Source organism: Haliotis rufescens, unplaced genomic scaffold (assembly GCF_023055435.1).
Source record: "Haliotis rufescens isolate VD_foot unplaced genomic scaffold, xgHalRufe1.0.p SCAF_8, whole genome shotgun sequence".
In the NCBI taxonomy this organism is placed as follows: Eukaryota; Metazoa; Mollusca; class Gastropoda; order Lepetellida; family Haliotidae; genus Haliotis; species Haliotis rufescens.
The window spans coordinates 25,910,071-25,932,881 of record NW_025964372.1 but is presented as its reverse complement, the minus strand read 5'-3'; the positions used below and the strand labels follow the sequence as shown (position 1 = coordinate 25,932,881).

General features: G+C 48.5%; 1 protein-coding gene across 2 annotated transcripts in view; it reads left to right on the top strand.

Annotated features, from left to right (window-relative positions):
- The window catches only part of LOC124118239 (E3 ubiquitin-protein ligase UBR4-like), a 162,616-nt gene that overhangs the window by 120,337 nt on the left and 19,468 nt on the right, over positions 1-22,811 (top strand). For both annotated transcript variants that reach the window (XM_048389192.1, XM_048389193.1), the window contains 14 exons: positions 349-430; positions 1,224-1,377; positions 2,634-2,759; positions 3,709-3,899; positions 5,461-5,533; positions 6,310-6,419; positions 14,388-14,487; positions 15,483-15,611; positions 16,248-16,337; positions 18,797-18,919; positions 19,955-20,088; positions 20,601-20,726; positions 21,598-21,792; positions 22,722-22,806. In XM_048389192.1, the coding sequence (XP_048245149.1) occupies positions 349-430; positions 1,224-1,377; positions 2,634-2,759; positions 3,709-3,899; positions 5,461-5,533; positions 6,310-6,419; positions 14,388-14,487; positions 15,483-15,611; positions 16,248-16,337; positions 18,797-18,919; positions 19,955-20,088; positions 20,601-20,726; positions 21,598-21,792; positions 22,722-22,806 (1,718 nt within the window). The remainder of the gene's footprint in view (positions 1-348; positions 431-1,223; positions 1,378-2,633; positions 2,760-3,708; positions 3,900-5,460; positions 5,534-6,309; positions 6,420-14,387; positions 14,488-15,482; positions 15,612-16,247; positions 16,338-18,796; positions 18,920-19,954; positions 20,089-20,600; positions 20,727-21,597; positions 21,793-22,721; positions 22,807-22,811) is intronic.

Sequence of the window (22,811 nt, the reverse complement as noted above, 5' to 3'; positions counted from 1 at the left end):
TCACTTGTGTATCAATAGTCACGGCTTGTAACTTGTATAATAACAGTCAGTGCTTGTCACTTGTATATCAATGGTCAGGGCTTGTCACTTTATCACTTGTCAGGGATTGTCACTTGTATATCCATAGTCGGGGCCTGTCACGTGTACATCCACAGTCAAGGTCGTGCTAGAATCTGCTGGTCATTAATTCCAAACTGTGCTCCAACTACTGCTTGTTGGTTTCCCCGGTATGAGTTGCTACACGATGTTGCTTTTCTCCCACATTAAGCAGTGATATTCAAAGCCCTTCCATCCTATCTCACTCACTCACTCACTCACTCACTCACTCTTTATCTCCCTTGTTTACAGAGGAGGACATTGACAAGGAAGAGGTGTTCAAGATGGCTGCCATTTTGGCCGAGAACGGTGGACTCGAGGTCATGTTAGAGAGGTGAGTGAATAACATGATTTCAGGTTAATATGGTACCCAAGCTTGTTTCCGATCAAGGATACCACGTCAGACAATGTCCCTGGTACCCAGCTTGTTTCCCCACCAGAATTCAATGTCTGAATCGGTCCCTGGTACCCAACTTGTTTCCCCACCAGAATTCAATGTCTGAATCGGTCCCTGGTACCCAACTTGTTTCCTACAGGGATTCCGGATGAGAACGGTCCCTGGTACCCCCGGCTTGTTTCTTATTGGGGATCCCAGGTCAGATTAGGTCCCTGATACTTATGGCTCTGCTATGACGCTGTAGATCATTTGTAATTCTGTCAGCTTGGATTGGTTTGGTTGGTTGGTTTGTTGTTTAACGCCGCACTCAGCAATATTCCAGCTATATGACGGCGGTCTCTAAATAATCGAGTCTGGACCAGACAATCGAGTGTTTAATATCATGAGCATCAATCCACGCAATTGGGATCTATGACATGCATCAACCAAGTCAGCGAGCCTGACCACCCGATCCCGTTAGTCGCCTTTTACGACAAGCATAGTCGCCTTTTACGGCAAGCAAAGGTTGCTGAAGATCTATTCTACCCCGGATCTTCACGGGTCCTGTCAGCTTGGACCAGACTCGAATACTTATAGGCCACTTTGATATATCTGGAATAGCTGGCTGCAACTAGAACAGCATTCTATTCACAAGAACTAGAAAATCTTCTCAAGGTGAAACAAATATGACACTTTGCAAGACATTAGAAGCTACCTGTGTTGTGGACTCACATGTGTGGTTATGTTTCAGACTGTCGTCGGTGAAGGACCTGGTTCTGGGCAAACAGCTCATGGTGGTGCTCCTCAAGCTGTTTGGCTTCGCTGTCAATGTCAAGGCCAACAGACAGGAGCTGATCAAACCGGAACTCAACACTATCAACATCATGCTGGGCGCTCTCAATCTGGTCAGTCCACACTCACATGCTTCACACAAGTGGCTAAGTTGTGTTAGGCGCTGCAATTCACTGTGCAGATCAAGTTGTGTTCTTCAGACCTACCAGTATACTAGATTCGCCCTGATTTTAATTTTGGGTTTGTCAGTACCATACCCATACTTTTTGGGTTAACGTTTCAGATCTAGAATGCAAATGAAAATAATTACCAGTCCGAAAAGAGATAAAATATAAGGAAATTCCACAAAACCTTAGGATACCTATAACTCGGGTTAGCAGTTAAGTGTGGAGATGCACCCCTGAAGACCTGCTCCAGTTCTTGCTTCCCTCCCACATTAAACTGACTTGACATGATATTGCTGTGAAAAAGCGGTGTTACACCCCACTCACTTATCTGCTGACTTGTTTGGTGAAGTGTAGTGTTTATTGTATATTTAAAGCATTAGCTAAAATAAAAGGCCTAACTACGTAGAAATACTTTAACATGTGTGGTCAGCTTTTGCATCCTCTGATTCTGGGGCAGATTAGGTATATACCCTACTTATGGAAAAACTGATTAGGATTGGGGGTGTGACCTGGGATGTGCAACCTGGGGTGTGTGACCTGGGATGTGTGACCTTGTGTTTGTGACCTGGGATGTGTGACCTTGTGTTTGTGACCTGGGATGTGCGACCTTGGATGTGTGACCTCGGATGTGTGACCTGGGGTGTGTGACCCTGGATGTGTGACCTCGGATGTGTGACCTTGGATGTGTGACCTTGTGTTTGTGACCTGGGATGTGCGACCTTGGATGTGTGACCTCGGATGTGTGACCTGGGGTGTGTGACCCTGGATGTGTGACCTGGGATGTGTGACCTGGTGTGTGTGACCTTGGATGTGTGACCTGGGATGTGCGACCTTGGATGTGTGACCTCGGATGTGTGACCTGGGGTGTGTGACCTGGGATGTGTGACCCTGGATGTGTGACCTGGGATGTGTGACCTGGTGTGTGTGACCTTGGATGTGTGACCTTGGATGTGTGACCTGGAGTGTGTGACCTGGGATGTGTGACCTGGGATGTGTGACCTTGGGTCTGAGGATTGCAGGGTGTGACCTGGTTGTGTTTGAGTCATTGTGGCTATTGTGTGAGACTTTGGCTCATTGATCCAGTCTGGTGTGTCTGGTTTGCCTGGTTAGAGCTTGTACAAGGGCTGCAGGCTGTGAGGTCACTGGAATATTGCTGTCTGTGACGTACAGTAACATTGACTCCTGTGTGCTCGTGTGTGCAGGCCCTGTGGAGTGAGCAGGAGGGAGGGGCCAGTGCCACAAAGGGGCAGACCATCACGGAGCAGATCCTGCAGATCTTGGAGGTCATCCTACTGGAGGCCAGTCAGCAGACCCCGGAGCAGTATACTGTGAGTAGTTGTAGGAGACACTGCTGGTTGTCACTGTATCTATAGATTTGGATCTTTATAACCTGACATTGTATTGTACAAGGGGACACTGTATGATCTGACACTGTACAAGGGGACACCGTATGACCTGTCACCATACAAGGAGACACTGTATGACCTGACACTGTATTAGGGGACACTGTATGACCTGACACTGTACAAGGGGACACTGTATGACCTGACACTGTACAAGGGGACACTGTATGACCTGACACTGTACAAGGGGACACTGTATGACCTGACACTGTATTAGGGGACACTGTATGACCTGACACTGTACAAGGGGACACTGTACGGTCTGACACTGTACAAGGGGACACTGTATGACCTGACACTGTATTAGGGGACACTGTATGACCTGACACTGTACAAGGGGACACTGTACAAGGGGACACTGTATGACCTGACACTGTACAAGGGGACACTGTATGACCTAACACTGTACAAGGGGACACTGTATGACCTGACACTGTATTAGGGGACACTGTATGACCTGACACTGTACAAGGGGACACTGTATGACCTGACACTGTACAAGGGGACACTGTATGACCTGACACTGTATTAGGGGACACTGTATGACCTGACACTGTACAAGGGGACACTGTACGGTCTGACATTGTACAAGGGGACACTGTATGACCTGACACTGTACAAGGGGACACTGTATGACCTGACACTGTACAAGGGGACACTGTATGACCTGACACTGTATTAGGGGACACTGTATGACCTGACACTGTACAAGGGAACACTGTACGGTCTGACACTGTACAAGGGGACACTGTATGATCTGACAATGTACAAGGTGACACTGAATGACCTGACACTGAACAAGGGGACACTGTACGATCTGACACTATACAAGGAGACACTGTACGATCTGACACTGTACACTGTAATCCCCCAGGAATTCTCCAAGCTGTGTGGCGACAAGGAGCAGCTGATGATGTTGCTTGGCCGCATCAACTCCCCCTTCGTCCGCGCCAACAACAACGTCCTGCAGGCTCTCATGAGGCTCATCCCTTTCCTGGCCTTCGGGGAGGACGACAAGATGATGGCGCTACTCAACCACTTCAAGCAGTACCTCGACTTCAACAAGTAAGTACAATCTCTTGATGATACAATCCATGCTTAACACAAACTGCAAGGACTACTTTCTCAAATAGAGATTCATTTTTCGGATTAGAATTTGTACCAGATGCCATGGAATGTATTGTTAAGCAACAGCTACCTCTGGAAGTTCAAATAGAACTTTGTCCTGTGTGGCTTCAAGTGGTGAGGTGACGTGAAATGGGGTTAACGTCGCGTCCAAGATTATTGCAATTATACAGCGACATGCATGCACGTGTGTGTGTGTGGCTGCTTGTACTAGTCCGGACTGATGCCGATTTACAGTGCTAGCCCACTGAGATACCATGCGGCAGTTTAACATGAATATCCAACTTAGTATGCTGACTTTAAGCCAACCAGTCCTAGTTATACCCTGTTAATGCGCCAGACAGGGTAAGAACAAGAACCGTCTTTTAATGTCTTTTGGTATATATATCGCTACCTTCCGCTCTCCGGGCGGACACTCTATCACTTGTGGAAACAGATGCTGAGACTTCATGACGCTGACAAACTCAGGTCTTTCCAGCCTTGCTGTGGATCTGTGCCAAGCATAACAGATCTTCACCTTGCCAGGACCTGCTGTGGTGGGTTTGAATCCCAGAATAGCCCTGATTATGATCCTTGGTCTGCCTGCACCAATACTCCCATTGGTTTGACCATGGTGCTAGACAGCTACAACCTGCATGGTGTTTCCTCCCACATGTTGATATAACTGGACAACTGGACACTGTGGATGAGCAGGACTTAGGATGCGCAGGCTTTCGCCATGACCACATGCTGTTTCTGGGTCGGATTAGGCCCCCAGCAACCCATGCTTGAATCCACAAGTGAGATTGGGTGGTCACAATATGGGAAGTAGGCAGCTAACAGAAGGGATGGTCAAACTCTCTGGCTTGGTTGATGTTCTTTCTTGGAAGTAATACCAAACACAGTGAAAGTTATTAAGCAACTAATACAAGCACTGAAAGTTATTATTAAGTTCAATATGTCTTTATCCTCTATTGACCACCTCCGTGGTCTAGTGGTACAGCGTCCGCCCGGAGAGCGGAAGGTCCGGGGTTTGATCCCCGGCCGCGTCATACCAAAAGACGTTAAAAGATGGTACTTGTTGTTACCCTGTCTGGCGTTCGGCATTAAGGGGCTAAAACAAGTACTGATCAGCTCGGAGTCAGTATACTGTGTCTGAGTGGGGTATTCATGTTAAACTGTGGCATGGTATCTCAGTGAGCTAGCACTATAAATCGGCATCAGTCCGGACTAGTACAAGCAGCCACACAAACACACACATGTACATGCACGTCGCTATATAAGTGCAATAATCTTGGACACAACGTTAAACCCCATTTCACCTCACCTTTATCCTCTATTAGTGTGTAATCAGACAGGTGCTAAGGCCTGATGACACCAGACAGACGATGTAGGTCTGTTAAGCATTGCAGTGCCTAGAGTTGCATACCTTTGCCTTGCCAGGATCTGACATGCCCTGGTATAACTGAAACAAGGTTAAAAGTGTATTTATACAGGTGTTAATCTGCCTTTCTTCTGCCAGGTTTGACTTTGAGCACAGCCAGGATGAGCAGGTGCACCTCGACTGTTTCTGTGTCATCGCAAGTGGTATTGAGGTAAGAGGAAGCCATCACGATACATATCTTGTGTCTCTCACGACTGTCACATTTACTGTGTTGGCTTGGGATCACATGAGGAGCCAAGTAGCCGAGTGGTTAAAGCATTTGCTTCACACTGAAGGCTATGGTTCCATTCCCTACATGGGTACAATGTGTGAAGCACTTTTCCGGTGTCCCCTGCTGTGATATTGTTAAAAGCATCATAAAACATACAGGTTGATGTCATGATTCATCAATACATCGCTGCATCAATAATATTCTTGGACAATATGATACGAGATACACACTTACCTGCATCAGTTTAGACCCGTGAAGATTCCGGGGAAGAATAGGTCTTAAGCAACCCATGCTTGCCGTAAAAGGCGACCATGCTTGTCGTAAAAGGCGACTAACGGGATCGGGTGGTGAGGCTCGCTAACTTGGTTGATGCATGTCATCGATCCCAATTGCGTGGATCGATGATCACGATATTAATCACTGGATTGTCTGGTACAGACTCGATTATTTACAGACTGCCGTCATATAGCTGTAATATTGCTGAGTGCAGCGTTAAACAACAAACCAACCAACCATGATTCATCAATACATCGGTGCATCAATAATATTCTCGGACAATATGATACGAGATACACACTTACCTGTATCAGTTTATATTTTAATTCTGCATCAATTAATATTTGAATCTTATTACTGTAGATACAGCTGAAATAATGCCAAGTGCTGTATAAAGCACCATTAACTCACTCACTGACTGATTTATACATTTTGAACAGAGCAATGCCAATGGAATCCGACTGAAGAATCTGATCTTACAAGACGGCGTTGTTCAAAGTTCGGTGGACTATATTCTCATGCATGCCCCGGCCATCAAAACACTCCTGGCGTAAGTGTCTGTTTACCTTAACCTGCAATACTAGGGGCCCAGGGAACCCCAATTACTAATTTCAATGGCAAATCTGAGGGTCCTGTAAAGTAATGAATTGGTGTAGTGTTAATAATTACTTAAATTACAGCAAGTATATTTCTTGTCTAGAATTTGGTTTAGTGAACATTATTGTGTTTCCCATGGTGACACCATGTATAATTTTTTTTATGTCCATTCTATACATTTGTGCGTTTTTGACGAACATTTGTGAGTACTGGATGCACATTTCTGCGTCCTGTACTCATCACTCTTGCATGTTCAATAAGTGGCCTTTGGAACTTGCTGTTATAAACTGTGCTTTTATGGGGCGCTGCGGTAGCTACGCTTGGTTATAATTTTCCCGCCAAACGGAAATTTTTTCCCGCCCTTTTTTCTATATACTTGCGGGGTTCGCGTATGCACGTTGTGTTTTACGTTTCCCCTGTTCTTGTATGTTTTGGGGGTTAACATAACTTATTTCTTTAATAAAAGTTATATGTGTATGTTATATGTTCACATTGCTCGTTTATTTTCTTGTGAAAATGTTCGTTTGTGAATCATTGTGGTGCGTGCGTTGTAACCATGTTTTGTTCTTTGTTTATAGCAAACAATCAATGTCTGACATGGATATGTCCCCAGTATCCACCCCCTCTACCCCTGCTCCTCGGAGTTATGGGGTGTGCAGAAAGTTTTTGTCGTCCCGGGATCCCCACGATCGTTGCCCGCGGTGCAGGGTTCCTTGCGGGGACACCCGGTGCATCCTGTGCGAAGGTCTGGGGCCTGCGGATTTTGAGCGGTACCGGCTGTACGTACAGTCCGTCTCCACCCCTGTGGTGGCCGGTTCGTCCGGTCGGGGTCCCCGTGCGGGTACCACCTCCTCGGCTGCGGCGGATCCCCTTGCGGCCCTCGGGCTGTCTGGGGATTCCGTCGCCGCATTGTTGTCGAAACTTGTGGATTCCAAGCTGGCGGCCTTATCGCAAGATAGGCCGCTGGCTGTTCCGTCCCCGGCCTCTTCGGTGGCGGACGCGGGGTCCACCGGTAAAGCGGCGGATCTCTTGGCGGCCCGTGTGCTGTCCGGGGATTCCGTCGCTGCATTACTTGCATAACTTGTGGACTCCAAGCTGGCGGCCTTATCTCAGGATAGGCCGCTGGCTGTTCCGTCCCCGGCCACTTCGGTGGCCGCGGGGTCGGACGCGGGGTCCACCGGTACGGCGGCGGCTCCCGTGGTCACCGGTCCTTCCCCCGAACCGTTGCTCCCGCTATCGGTTTAGGACCGCGTGGCCATGGTTTATGACCTCTTTGAGGACATGCCCCGGCCGGTACCGCGGGGAATCCACGACTGTGGGTTCCTCCGAGGTATACGATGAGTCTTCCGACACGGCTTTCCCCGCATCAACCTTGCTGCGCGGTTTCAAGCCTTCCTTGGAGAACGCCTTCGCGGCGGCCTCCGGTCGGGGTCTCCCGTTGCCTCCGACGTCGTGGAGAAAGGGTTTATTCCCGGTACATGACCTTGCCTTTCCCGAGGCTGGTCCTACCGCGGAGGCCCATGTTGAGCGGTTGGGTGTCCGTGCCCCACCGGCTGCTACGATAACGCAAGCTACCTTGCACCAGCTGGACGCCCTCGCTCGGCACTCCATGTCTCACGGAGACACTTACTTGGCTGCAGCGGCCCATCTGGTCGAAGGTTCTCCCACGGACCGTGACCAGCGCATTTACAACTGCCTGCTCAGTTTAAATGCTTCCCTGGAGTACGTTGCCGAGGACTCTCGGCACACACTTGCTCTTGTTGGGTCCCTGCATAGGCGCCTGGGTGCCGCTCCTAACCGGAGCGCGCCCCAGGCTGCTGCGGCCGGTAGGTCTAAGGGGTCGGGTTCTTCTTCCTCTGGGAAGTAGCCCCGCCCTGAGGGCTCCGGTATGGGCAATCAGCTGCCCTTTCGCGGGAAGACGGGGAACTGGGGGAAGCCCAAGTCGTCGACGGACGGCAAGGGCCCCTCCAGGTGACTCTCATTGGAGGGGTTCGTATGCCGACAGCGCCAACTTCGGTTGGCCCTTAGGCGAACCCGAGTCACTTGGCCCTGGACAGTTGCGCCTGTCGCAACCTGTCAGGGCCCCCTCTCCTTCCCCAGTGGGAGCCAGACTCCAGACTTACTGGGAGAATTGGGAACAAGTGTTCGACGACCCGTGGGTGGTCAACACGATTCGGTACGGCTATCGGCTTGATCTCAAAGCGAATCCGCCGCTCACCGTTGCCCCGTTGGCAGGTTTCGATTCGGAAACCGATCTTCCCATCCTCGCCGATGCCATCGGCAGGTTGGTGGAGAAGGGGCAGTACGGGAGTTAGCTCTACCAGAAATAACACCGGGGTTTTACTCCAGGATATTTCTCGTTCCCAAGTAGGACAGTGCCGAACTCAGAATGATTCACACGTCCGCTCCCTGGCTGTTCACCTGGTTAACCACCCCCATAGTGGGGTTCCTCCACAGGAGGGGTGTCCGGTACTTCGCATACCTGGACGACTCGCTAGTAGCAAATCGAATGACGGACACCCTGTCACGCCATCTCGATTTCGCACGTCGGCTCTTGGAGCAATTTGGGTGGATTATCAATCTCCCCAAGAGCGAGTTAACCCCTTCTCAGAACTTGCTGTTCATCGGAGGTCGGTTCAACACGGTGTCCCATCGCCTCTTTGTCCCCCCAGACCGGTGGCACAAAATTCAGGCGATGATTGCCAAAGTCTTAGCGGTGCAACAGACTGTTCACTTTTGGGAACAGCTGTTAGGGCTACTTGTATCAGCCCAGGACTGCACCGCACGGGGTCGTCTCCAACTCCGCCCGCTGCAACGGTTTTTAATCCAGTTGTTAGCAACGGAGGTGAACAGTGCGACCGTCGCCCTCCCGGATCGGCTCCGACCGCATCTGGAGTGGTGGACGGTCCCTTACATTGTCTTATCAGGAGTCTCTATGCGGCCCTACCGGGCCACGTTGACCCTGTATACAGACGCCTCTCTAGTGGGCTGGGGCGCCCATCTAAAGGGGGAGGTGAGCTCGGGGCTGTGGTGCGTAGACGAACTAGGTCTTCACATCACTTGTCTTGAGTTCAAGGCAGTGATCAACGCAGTCAATCACTGGAAGCATCGTCTCGTCGACGCCCGGCTCATGCTGGCGACCGACAACACGACGGTAGTGTCCTATGTGAACAAACTGGGGGGAACCCACAGTCACTCGCTACTCGATCTCACGTTCGAGTTTTACGCTCTGGTGGACAGTGTCCCGTGCCAGATACGCGCCCGTCACATCCCAGGTGTGCGGAACGTACTGGCCGATGCTCTATCGAGGCCTCAGGATCCGAGCCCCACAGAGTGGATGCTGAACCCAGTAGTGTTTCAGTGGCTGTGCGAACGTTTGGGTCGTCCGATGGTCGACCTGTTCGCAACGCAGTTCAACAATCAAATCCCGTTGTTTGTATCACCAGTCCCGGTCCCGAGGGCCATCGATCACGATGCTCTCGCGTTAGACTGGACGGGCTTGGTCGCTTATGCTTACCCGCCGACAGCATTGATACCACACATTCTAAGCCGGCTCCGAGGAGTTCGCTGTCGAATGTTACTGATCGCGCCCATGTGGCCGAACAGATCGTGGTACCCCGACTTGCTGACCCAGGTCACGCAGTCGCCACTTCCACTGCCTCTTAAGAAGGGCCGCCTTCGGGCACCGGCCTGGGATCTTTCCCTAGTGTTGCAATCACTTACGGAAGCTCCGTATGAACCCTTGCATAGTGCTTCGTTCCGGCATGTGACTTGGAAAACAGCATTTCTCCTCTCCTTTTACCACGGCGGCACGTGTATCCGAAATTCATGCACTCGATGTCGCCAAGGTACGATTCGATAGGGGTGACGAAGGAGCGGTCCGCCTGGGCCTGCTCATGGGCTTCGTCGCCAAGAATCAGAGAGTCGGGCAAACGGAGAGAGAATTCACTGTAAGATCACTCAAAGAAATCTTACATCCTGCTGATACTGAGGACAGAGCGCTGTGTCCGGTTAGGGCCCTTAAGTATTATCTTAAGGCTTCGAATGAACGTAGACAAGGGCGTGACCGTCTGTTCATATCGTGTAACCCTAATCGCACGGTTGACATACCTCGCAACTCGATTGCGTTGTGGCTTCGTTCTGTCATCAATCTGGCGTACCGGTCTCGGGGGTTACCGGTAGCGGGGTCAAACCCGCACGAGATCAGGGCGCTAGCGGCAACATTTGCCCTACACTCGAATATCTCTGTTCGCAGAATATTACGAGGTTGTTACTGGCGTTCTGACTCGGTTTTTGCCAATCATTACCTCAAACAGGTCGCTGATGCCGTCGTGGAGAGTGTGCACCGTCTTGGCCCGCGGATCGCGGCGCAAGCGGGCACCTAAGGGGTGTGCCCAGCGCAATTCCGAACTCCTCAGGCGTCTGACCTTGCACGGTGGTCAATCTGGGTCTACTCCAATGTTCCCACTGCCGTGGGTACAGGAGTTGGGGTCCCGCAAACCAGCGCACTCACACCACAGGTGAGGGCGGCTTTTTGTGTGCTTTGTCCTTATTTGTATTTTGACAATTATGTCTTTAATTGTCTGTCGTGTATCCCAACCTTGTGATGCATGCTTACAAATACTGGAATTAGGTCACGCGCCTAATGCATACTTTAAGTAGGCTTGCGAGGTATACGATGAGTCTTCCGACACGGCTTTCCCCGCATCAACCTTGCTGCGCGGTTTCAAGCCTTCCTTGGAGAACGCCTTCGCGGCGGCCTCCGGTCAGGGTCTCCCGTTGCCTCCGACGTCGTGGAGAAAGGGTTTATTCCCGGTACATGACCTTGCCTTTCCCGAGGCTGGTCCTACCGCGGAGGCCCATGTTGAGCAGTTGGGTGTCCGTGCCCCACCGGCTGCTACGATAACGCAAGCTACCTTGCACCAGCTGGACGCCCTCGCTCGGCACTCCATGTCTCACGGAGACACTTACTTGGCTGCAGCGGCCCGTCTGGTCGAAGGTTCTCCCACGGACCGTGACCAGCGCATTTACAACTGCCTGCTCAGTTTAAATGCTTCCCTGGAGTACGTTGCCGAGGACTCTCGGCACACACTTGCTCTTGTTGGGTCCCTGCATAGGCGCCTGGGTGCCGCTCCTAACCGGAGCGCGCCCCAGGCTGCTGCGGCCGGTAGGTCTAAGGGGTCGGGTTCTTCTTCCTCTGGGAAGTAGCCCCGCCCTGAGGGCTCCGGTATGGGCAATCAGCTGCCCTTTCGCGGGAAGACGGGGAACTGGGGGAAGCCCAAGTCGTCGACGGACGGCAAGGGCCCCTCCAGGTGACTCTCATTGGAGGGGTTCGTATGCCGACATGTAATCGTGTAACCCTAATCGCACGGTTGACATACCTCGCAACTCGATTGCGTTGTGGCTTCGTTCTGTCATCAATCTGGCGTACCGGTCTCGGGGGTTACCGGTAGCGGGGTCAAACCCGCACGAGATCAGGGCGCTAGCGGCAACATTTGCCCTACACTCGAATATCTCTGTTCGCAGAATATTACGAGGTTGTTACTGGCGTTCTGACTCGGTTTTTGCCAATCATTACCTCAAACAGGTCGCTGATGCCGTCGTGGAGAGTGTGCACCGTCTTGGCCCGCGGATCGCGGCGCAAGCGGGCACCTAAGGGGTGTGCCCAGCGCAATTCCGAACTCCTCAGGCGTCTGACCTTGCACGGTGGTCAATCTGGGTCTACTCCAATGTTCCCACTGCCGTGGGTACAGGAGTTGGGGTCCCGCAAACCAGCGCACTCACACCACAGGTGAGGGCGGCTTTTTGTGTGCTTTGTCCTTATTTGTATTTTGACAATTATGTCTTTAATTGTCTGTCGTGTATCCCAACCTTGTGATGCATGCTTACAAATACTGGAATTAGGTCACGCGCCTAATGCATACTTTAAGTAGGCTTGCGAGGTATACGATGAGTCTTCCGACACGGCTTTCCCCGCATCAACCTTGCTGCGCGGTTTCAAGCCTTCCTTGGAGAACGCCTTCGCGGCGGCCTCCGGTCAGGGTCTCCCGTTGCCTCCGACGTCGTGGAGAAAGGGTTTATTCCCGGTACATGACCTTGCCTTTCCCGAGGCTGGTCCTACCGCGGAGGCCCATGTTGAGCGGTTGGGTGTCCGTGCCCCACCGGCTGCTACGATAACGCAAGCTACCTTGCACCAGCTGGACGCCCTCGCTCGGCACTCCATGTCTCACGGAGACACTTACTTGGCTGCAGCGGCCCGTCTGGTCGAAGGTTCTCCCACGGACCGTGACCAGCGCATTTACAACTGCCTGCTCAGTTTAAATGCTTCCCTGGAGTACGTTGCCGAGGACTCTCGGCACACACTTGCTCTTGTTGGGTCCCTGCATAGGCGCCTGGGTGCCGCTCCTAACCGGAGCGCGCCCCAGGCTGCTGCGGCCGGTAGGTCTAAGGGGTCGGGTTCTTCTTCCTCTGGGAAGTAGCCCCGCCCTGAGGGCTCCGGTATGGGCAATCAGCTGCCCTTTCGCGGGAAGACGGGGAACTGGGGGAAGCCCAAGTCGTCGACGGACGGCAAGGGCCCCTCCAGGTGACTCTCATTGGAGGGGTTCGTATGCCGACATGTAATCGTGTAACCCTAATCGCACGGTTGACATACCTCGCAACTCGATTGCGTTGTGGCTTCGTTCTGTCATCAATCTGGCGTACCGGTCTCGGGGGTTACCGGTAGCGGGGTCAAACCCGCACGAGATCAGGGCGCTAGCGGCAACATTTGCCCTACACTCGAATATCTCTGTTCGCAGAATATTACGAGGTTGTTACTGGCGTTCTGACTCGGTTTTTGCCAATCATTACCTCAAACAGGTCGCTGATGCCGTCGTGGAGAGTGTGCACCGTCTTGGCCCGCGGATCGCGGCGCAAGCGGGCACCTAAGGGGTGTGCCCAGCGCAATTCCGAACTCCTCAGGCGTCTGACCTTGCACGGTGGTCAATCTGGGTCTACTCCAATGTTCCCACTGCCGTGGGTACAGGAGTTGGGGTCCCGCAAACCAGCGCACTCACACCACAGGTGAGGGCGGCTTTTTGTGTGCTTTGTCCTTATTTGTATTTTGACAATTATGTCTTTAATTGTCTGTCGTGTATCCCAACCTTGTGATGCATGCTTACAAATACTGGAATTAGGTCACGCGCCTAATGCATACTTTAAGTAGGCTTGCTCTGGGATATACGGTCTGAATGAAATTAATTTCCCTCTTTTCGACTGTTTAACCTGATCTAAGATTAAGCTCACGCGGATACAGTGTTCTCATCCGCTGCGGCGATGAAATACCTATCCAGTGGGGCCGTTTGGAGTCACCAATCGTTTTGGCAATGACGATTGAGCCTTACGGTATGCGCTTGACAGTGCTTTGGTATTCCTATAGGGTAACGCCTAGCTAGGTGCATGCGCATCGAATGCTTCCGCCTTGGTGTTTACTTCCGCTGGTCGGAAGGAACGCTAGCAGTCAGGATTCGGGTTGTAGGTGCTCCCCACCGTCTACTGTGGTAGTCAGCCTCGGTATAACAGTGGTAACGTATTACTTAATGTAATTTGTAGAATTTTCCTATTCGGAATATTCTATAAGTAATACGTTACCACTGGGCTGCTGCCCGCCCGTCCGTCCCCCGAGCACTTGCTCTCGCAGGAGACAAGAGTGAAGGGTGTCACATGGCAGCTAGGTGGCTACGCACGTGCTGCATGAGGTAATTGAGATCTCTGTGGTAGATTTCGCTATAGCAGCAGTTGTGGGAGACAACAGCCTCGGTATAACAGTGGTAACGTATTACTTATAGAATATTCCGAATAGGAAAATTCTACAAAATTTCAACAAAATTTCAACAAAATGTCTAATTATTTTATTTTAATCAAGGACCACATTTTGTTGCAGGACTGACTCGGAGGTGTGGAAAGAGTTCATCAGCAAGCAGTCCCTTGGATACGCTCTCCGTCTTCTCACCGGGCTCTGTACCAAGCACAAACTGACCCAGGTGAGTAGTTAGCTCACCTTCACATATGCAATCAATTGTTAACTTGTTTTATTGTGTGTCGGAAGGTTACAAATTTGTGGGTGATAAAATGAAATAGAAAGATCAAAATTATACAGTCAATCAAGCTTATGGTGATTGATAACCTTGTGTTTTAATTCCTCATTTAGTCCCAAAATTATCCAGTATGTTCCTAGTTGCTTCATTTTATGCAGTGTTCAGCAACAAACAAACAAACAAACAATGCAGAGTCAAAACGTAGTGGGACCAAGAAACAAGTCAACCTTTGATCACTTGTCATTTTCAGACTTTTTTCTTTAGACTTCTTTCTTTTAGTTGATCAGTATTTCATCAGCATTTGAAGAATCTTTTGTTTGTCATGTTGATCCCCGACCGCGTCATACCAAAAGACGTTAAAAGATGGTACTTGTTCTTACCCTGTCTGGCGCTCGGCATTAAGGGGCTAAAACAAGGACTGGTCGGCTCGGAGTCAGTATACTGTGTCTGAGTGAGGTATTCATGTTAAACTGCGGCATGGTATCTCAGTGGGCTAGCACTATTAATCGGCATCAGTCTGGACTAGTACAAGCAGCCACACACACACGAGCATGCATGTCGCTATATAAGTGCAATAATCTTGGACGCGACGTTAAACCCAATTTCACCTCACCTCACCTATTGGCTAGAATATCACTACAGCTAAGCTAAACCAGATTGTGTGTTCAACATACTGTATTTCCCCTAATAAGCGCCTTGGATGCTTCATAAAATTATGTTCTCCTTCTACACTGCTTCTATATGTGTAACAAACCCAAGAAAATTCATACTGACAGGAATGGTTTCGTTCTTAGTAGGGTGTGCTTATAAAGATTGCTTACCAATTGGTCTTGAATTTGCTTCAGGGATGCTTATTGTAGCAGGTTGCTTAACGTGGTGAATACGGTACTGATGAATTTGAATATGTGCTGTGTATTACCGGAGCTTTCCTCTGTTTCCAGGACCTGATAGCAGAGAGTTGTATACCCATCCTCCACAAGCTGGAGCAAGTCTCATCTGACAAGCACATCGGGACGCTGGCCGAGAATCTCCTGGATGCCCTCAAGAGCAACGAGTCTGCTGCCAGAAAGGTGAAACATTGCTGCAGAAACACAATACAACAGGGTTCATACGGGTCATTTTGTCATGGAAAGTAAATCACTAAGTCACAAAGCAGCCCTATGATTATATATTTGCCTGATTATGCTTCTTGTTTTGACATGACATGTACTTTGGTTTCACCGAAGTGGGAAGACCTGCACCACTTTCCTGGGTTTTCCTCCCACACCAAGACCGCTTCTGTGGTCTGGTGGTAGAGCGTACGCCCAGAGAGCGGAACGTTCAGGGGGTTCGATCCCCAGCCATGCCATACCAAAAGACGTTAAAAGATGGTACTTGTTACCCTGTCTGGCCCTTGGAATTAAGGGGCTAAAACAAGGACTGGTCGGCTCGGAGTCAGTATACTGTGTCTGAGTAGGGAATTCATGTTAAACTTCGGCATGGTATCTCAGTGAGCTAGCAAAGTGGGAAAGTAAATCACTGAGTCACAAAGCAGGGTTAGATGTGACTGCCAGTCTGCTAGCTGTTTAATTGGCATTCTAGACCTAAATAAGAAAACATGCAACTTTATGCATAGCAGCTTCTGGTTCATGCATTGGACAATGTTTCCCTGTAGATTCCTACACTGTTATCAAGCTGAACTGATCATGACTATTGATGATGTTTAGATTGAGGAGATTCGGCAACAAACTAAGGCGGAGAAGAAGAGGTTAGCCATGGCCGTCAGGAAGAAGCACCTCGGAGCTCTGGGGATGACGGTGAGCTGAAGGCCTTCAATGTTACTGTCCTGAGCCAACGAAGTGGTCTTAGCTCTAAGGCAGTCATGATTCACATACTTTAACTTAGACTTACAATTGTTTCAGTACTAAGATCACGTTGGGGAGTGGGATGTGGGCTTTGTTCACTAAGTGGTCTTAGCACTAAGGCAGTCATGATTCACATACTTTAACTTAGACTTACAATTGTTTCAGTACTAAGATCACGTTGGGGAGTGAGATGTGGGCTTTGTTCACTAAGTGGTCTTAGCACTAAGGCAGTCATGACTCACATACTTTAACTTAGACTTACAATTGTTTTAATACTAAGATCACTTTGGGGAGTGAGATGTGAGCTTCGTTCACTAAGTGGTCTTAGCACTAAGGCGGTCATGACTCACATACTTTAACTTAGACTTACAATTGTTTCAGTACTAAGATCACGTTAGGGAGCGAGATGTGGGCTTCGTTCACTGAGTGGTCTTAGCACTAAGGCAGTCATGACTCACATACTATAACTTAGACTTACAATTGTTTTAATACTAAGATCACGTTGGGAAGTGAGATGTGAGCTTCATTCACATACTGGTCTTCACAGTATCACTGTCATTAGTCGTGTTACAATCATCTTAGTGCAATGATCACTTTATGGAATACTTGGCTGAGACTGTACACAATGGTTCTGATGTATCCTATCCTCTTTGATCATTCAGGGGCATGAATGCCCCAGTCCTCTAAGGCGAAGCAGTTGTCTGTGCTGAGTTACATCCCTTAGGCGTGCAAGGAACCTATGATTATATATTTGCCTGATTATGCTTCTTGGTTTGACATGACATGTACTTTGGTTTCACCAAAGTGGGAAGACCTGCACCACTTTCCTAGGCTTTCCTCCCACATCAAGACCGCCTCTGTGGTCTGGTGGTAGAGCGTACGCCTGGAGAGCAGAAGGTCCGGGGTTCAATCCCCAGCCATGCCATACCAAAAGATGTTAAAAGATGGTACTTGTTACCCTGTGTGGCACTCCGTATTAAGTGGCTAAATCAAGGACTGGTCGGCTCGGAGTCTGTATACTGTGTCTGAGTGGGGTATTCATGTTAAACTGTGGCATGGTATCTCAGTGGATTAGCACTATAAAATCGGCATTACTCCAGACTAGTACAAGCAGCCACACACAAACATGCATGCATGTCGCTATATCAGTGCAATAATCTTGGATGTGACGTTAAACCCCTATGACTGTGCTCCAAGGAAGGGGGATCGTGGGGTCCTCCTGTAGTATTTTAGTTTGGGGACCATTTCAACTCTATACTTTAACATTGGGGTTTATGACAAGGACCCCATGACTTTCATGCTTAATTTTGAACACTGTGTAACTGTATCACTGTTCAAAGTATCATAAACCAACACAGTCACTCCTTTATCAATCTGTGGGGAATCCAGTTAGAACTGGTCCCAGCAACCTGTGCTTGTCGTAAGAGGGGACCAAATGGATCACATGATCAGGCTTGGTGGCATGGTTGATATCGTGTCCTTGTACCCAACTGCATGGATTGTTGCCCACTATCAATGTCCAGGCTGACGTCATATAGCTGGAGACCCGTGAAGATCCGGGGTAGAATAGGTCTTCAGCAACCCATGCTCGCTGACTTGGTTGATGCATGTCATCGATCCCAATTGCATGGATCAATGCATGCTCATGATATTAAACACTGGATTGTCTGGTCCAGACTCAATTATTTACAGACCACCGTCATATAGCTGGAATATTGCTGAGTGCGGCATTAAACAACAAACCAACCAACCAACCAATCATATAGTTGGAATATTGCTGAGTGAGGCGTTAGACAACAAACCAACCAACCAATCATATAGTTGGAATATTGCTGAGTGGGGCGTTAAACAACAAACCAACCAACCAATCATATAGTTGGAATATTGCTGAGTGGGGCGTTAAACAACAAACAAACCAACCAATCATATAGTTGGAATATTGCTGAGTGCCGCTTTAAACAACAAACTAACCAACCAATCATATAGTTGGAATATTGCTGAGTGGGGTGTTAAACAACAAACCAACCAACCAATCATATAGTTGGAATATTGCTGAGTGGGGCGTTAAACAACAAACCAACCAACCAATCATATAGTTTGAATATTGCTGAGTGGGGCCTTAAACAACAAACCAACCAACCAATCATATAGTTTGAATATTGCTGAGTGCGGTGTTAAACAACAAACCAACCAACCAATCATATAGTTTGAATATTGCTGAGTGGGGCGTTAAACAACAAACCAACCAACCAATCATATAGTTTGAATATTGCTGAGTGGGGCGTTAAACACCAAACCAACCAACCATTCATATAGTTGGAATATTGCTGAGTGGGGCGTTAAACAGCAAACAAAAAACCCAAACACTCCTGTATGTTCCCTGTTGTTACTCCCACCACTGACTGTTGTAGACGAACGAGAAGGGGCAGGTGACGGTGAAGAGCACGGTGCTGAAGCAGATGGAGGACTTGAAGGAGGAGACGGGCCTCACCTGCTGCATCTGTAGAGAGGGCTACAGGTACCAGCCTCAGAAGGTAAACTCACACACCTTGACCTGACTTCAGGTAGGCCAGGTGACTCCCATCAATAATTTACGGAGGTCCCATGCAGGAATATGGGAGTCTGGGTTGACTGCTGACCTGAACATGACATATGCAGGCTGGCAACAGTAAATAAGTGGTTACTAAGGATGCCCTTAGTGCCCATTTTAGTCATAAAAGGCTTAAAAAATAAATAGTTCAACAAAATAAGGGTTTGAATACAAGGTTCAAAGTCTCAAAGTCTGAGATGGAAGTTATACATGAATAACGATTCCTGTTGGAAAAGACCGCCTTCGTGGTCTAGTGGTAGAGCGTCTGCCTGGAGAACGGAAGGTCCGGGGTTTGATCCCCGGCCGCGTCATACCAAAACACGTTAAAAGATGGTACTTGTTGTTACCCTGTCTGGCACTCGGCATTAAGGGGCCAAAACAAGGGCTGGTCGGCTCGGAGTCAGTATACTGTGTCTGAGTGGGGTATTCATGTTAAACTGCGGCATGGTATCTCAGTGAGCTAGCACTATAAATCGGCATCAGTCCGGACTAGTACAAGCAACCACACCACACACACACACGTACATGCACGTCGTTATATAAGTGCAATAATCTTGGACGCGACGTTTCACCCCACCTCACCTGTTGGAAAACTGAAGCAGAGTATCATTCAGCTTATGGAGTTGTTACACGAGGGCCAGAAGCTGAAAAGCAGATGCCATTGCAGTTGGTTTGAAGACATGTTAAGCTTGTTAAGCATGAACAGATAGCTTAAATGTGACTGACTTCATGGAGTTTAAACCGTTTTACACAGCACATGCTGTCCGCTTGTTCAAAACGAGGCCAATCGGACTCACAAAAGTTAAGGTCTGATTCGGGAGATAGCTCTATTCCTATATTCCTATAATTCAGCATATATAATCAGTGCTAAAAAAACCCATTGCTATGTGTTATCTGCCATCTGCAATTCTTTCATAAAGTATATGCACATATATGTCATAAAACATGATTAAGAAGATTGAGCGTGTTGTACCTGCAGGTGCTTGCCATCTACACCTTCACCAAGAGAACAAACCTGGACGAGTTTGAGAACAAGACCAGGAAGTCCGTGGGTTACACCACCGTGTCCCACTTCAACGTCATACACGTCGAGTGTCATGCTGCTGCTGTAAGGTAAGTGACAGGAGGGTGAAGAGTACGGTAACCTTGGTAACTCGAGATGTCAAGTTTCAGCCGTGAATAATACTGACATTAGGTCATGGTTGCATCGTCTTTCATTTAAAACATCGTCCTTGATACACTTGATCTTTCAACACTCATGGGCAGTGTATCTATCTATCTATCTATCTATCTATCTATCTATCTATCTATCTATCTATCTATCTATCTATCTATCTATCCTTGCGTACTGTGTTTTTGTGTCCCAAAGAAGTATTTCTCATTACGTGTCAAATAACAATACTAAAATTAAGTCTTACCTTTGAGAACATTTATTTCTGTTTACAATTGGATAGTCAAATTACAAGTCAAGTTTACAAACAGCAGCCGATACGTCATTGGTGCATACAATTGTTCTGATGCAAAATTATCATCAGATCAAGTTTGATTAAAATGTGCTTTAGTGAAAAAGTAAATTTTGAGGTATGTGTGATGTTGAGAAGTCAGCTATGAGTGTCCTGTTTCAGACATGCGCGGGGTAGAGAGGAGTGGGAGAGTGCGGCACTCCAGAATGCTAACACCAAGTGTAACGGACTCCTCCCTATGTGGGGTCCGCAGGTCCAGGAGTCTGTCTTCGCCACTTGTCTCGCCAGGTAGGTTCAACGTGACCATCTTGTCAACTTGAGTCCTGTAACTTCCACTCAACGTTGAGTTCAATTTTGTCCTTTTCAAATCCGTTATGGATGGAAACTTAGTTGCTTACTTTGTGTTGATGTAGACCCTCAGTACTTGTCATAAGAGTTGGTGCCTCGTAGCTGTAGCTATATGACGGCGGTCCGTAGGTAACTGAGTCTGGACCAGACAATCTAGTGATTGACAAGAGTATTGATCTACGCAAATGGGATACAATGACATGCATCAACCAAGTCAACGAGCCTGGCCACCGCATCCTGCTAGACAATTCTTACGACAAGCATGGGTTGCTGTGGACCAATTCTAACCCGGCATCTTCACGGGACTAACCATTAAGCAGGGGTCGATTTAACTGCTGGGCAGTTAAAATTTCAAAAGGCTTGCTAAAACGTAAAGTAGATAGCCCATCTGGCTAGTCAAAATTTCATCCCTTCTTGTATGTTGAATTGTTTTTTGGGGATCTTCTCGGTAGAATGACTAGCCGCCATTTTGTAATGTTGTGTACAACAACTTCTATATTTGCTCAAATATCGAAATGAAATGTGTCAAATGGAAGACAAAATTTAATCTTAAGAGTTTAGGAAAAATCGTTTTAGGGGTGAGTTCTAAAGTTTTTAGAACCCTGCTAGCTGGCTACGTGACCTCAGGTACAGACTCTTCGCGGCCTCCGCCATTTAGTTGTAGGCCAGTTTGGAGAAGGGCCAGTATCTTTTAGGAGCAAGCCCTGTTGGCTACATACAAATTAGTTGTAAAATCTGCCCGTTAAGCATTACCATTCCGTGTTGAGGTGTGGTCAAAGCAGTGTTAACCCAAGCTGCTCTGTGTTTGCAGACACAACAACTATCTACAGGAGTGTACGGGGGTGCGGGACCCCAGCCATCTCTACACTGTGCATGATATCAAGCTGCTGCTCATGAGGTTCGCCCAGGAGAAGTCCTTCAGCGACGAGAGTGGTGGCGGCGGCCGACAGAGCAACATGCATCTCGTACCCTACATGGTTCACATGGCTCTCTACGTTGTCAATACGTAAGTTACTTATACTCGATGTTATACTGCTTTTAACGTGTTGATATATGGCTCTCTACGTTGTCAACATGTACGTCTACTTATACTCGATGTTATGATGCTGTCAACGTGTTGATATATGGCTCTCTACGTTGTCAACACGTAAGTCTACTTATACTCGATGTTATGCTGCTGTTAACATGTTGATATTGGTCTCTCTACGTTGTCAACACGTAAGTTACTTATACTCGATGTTAGGCTGCTGTCAACGTGTTGATATATGGCTCTCTACGTTGTCAACACGTAAGTCTACTTATACTCGATGCTATGCTGCTGTTAACGTGTGGATATTGGTCTCTCTACATTGTCAACATGTAAGTTTATTTCTACATGATGTTACGCTGCTGTCAATGTGTTGATATATTTGTCCAAAAGCATGTAACACCCAACATTATGACATGATATCCGTACAAGACTGCATGCTGCCTTGAGTGTTTACAAGACAGGGTCTGGCCCATCAGGTCTCTGTATTCGTTAAGAAGGAAGATCATCTCTGTTATGAATGGACAGCCTCCGTGGTCTAGTGGTAGAGCATCCGCCTGGAGAGCGGAAGGTCCGGGGTTCAATCTCCAGCAACGTCATACCAAAAGACGTTAAAAGATGGTACTTGTTACCCTGTCTGGCGCTCGGCATTAAGGGGCTGAAACAAGGACTGGTCCGCTCGGAGTCAGTATACTGTGTCTGAGTAGGGTATTCATGTTAAACTGCAGCATGGTATCTCAGTGTGCTAGCACTATAAATCGGCATCAGTCCGGACTAGTACAAGCAGCCACACATACACACATACACGTGCATGCACATGGCTATATAAGTGCTATAATCTTGGATGCGACATTAAACCCGATTTCACCTCACCTCACCTGTTATGAATGAGTGTCTCTCTCTTCCAGAACACGCTCTATGACAAGGGATGAGAAGAATGTGCAAACCTTCCTTGACATGCCGAAAGAAAAATGGATAGAAAACTGTTTTGAGGTAAG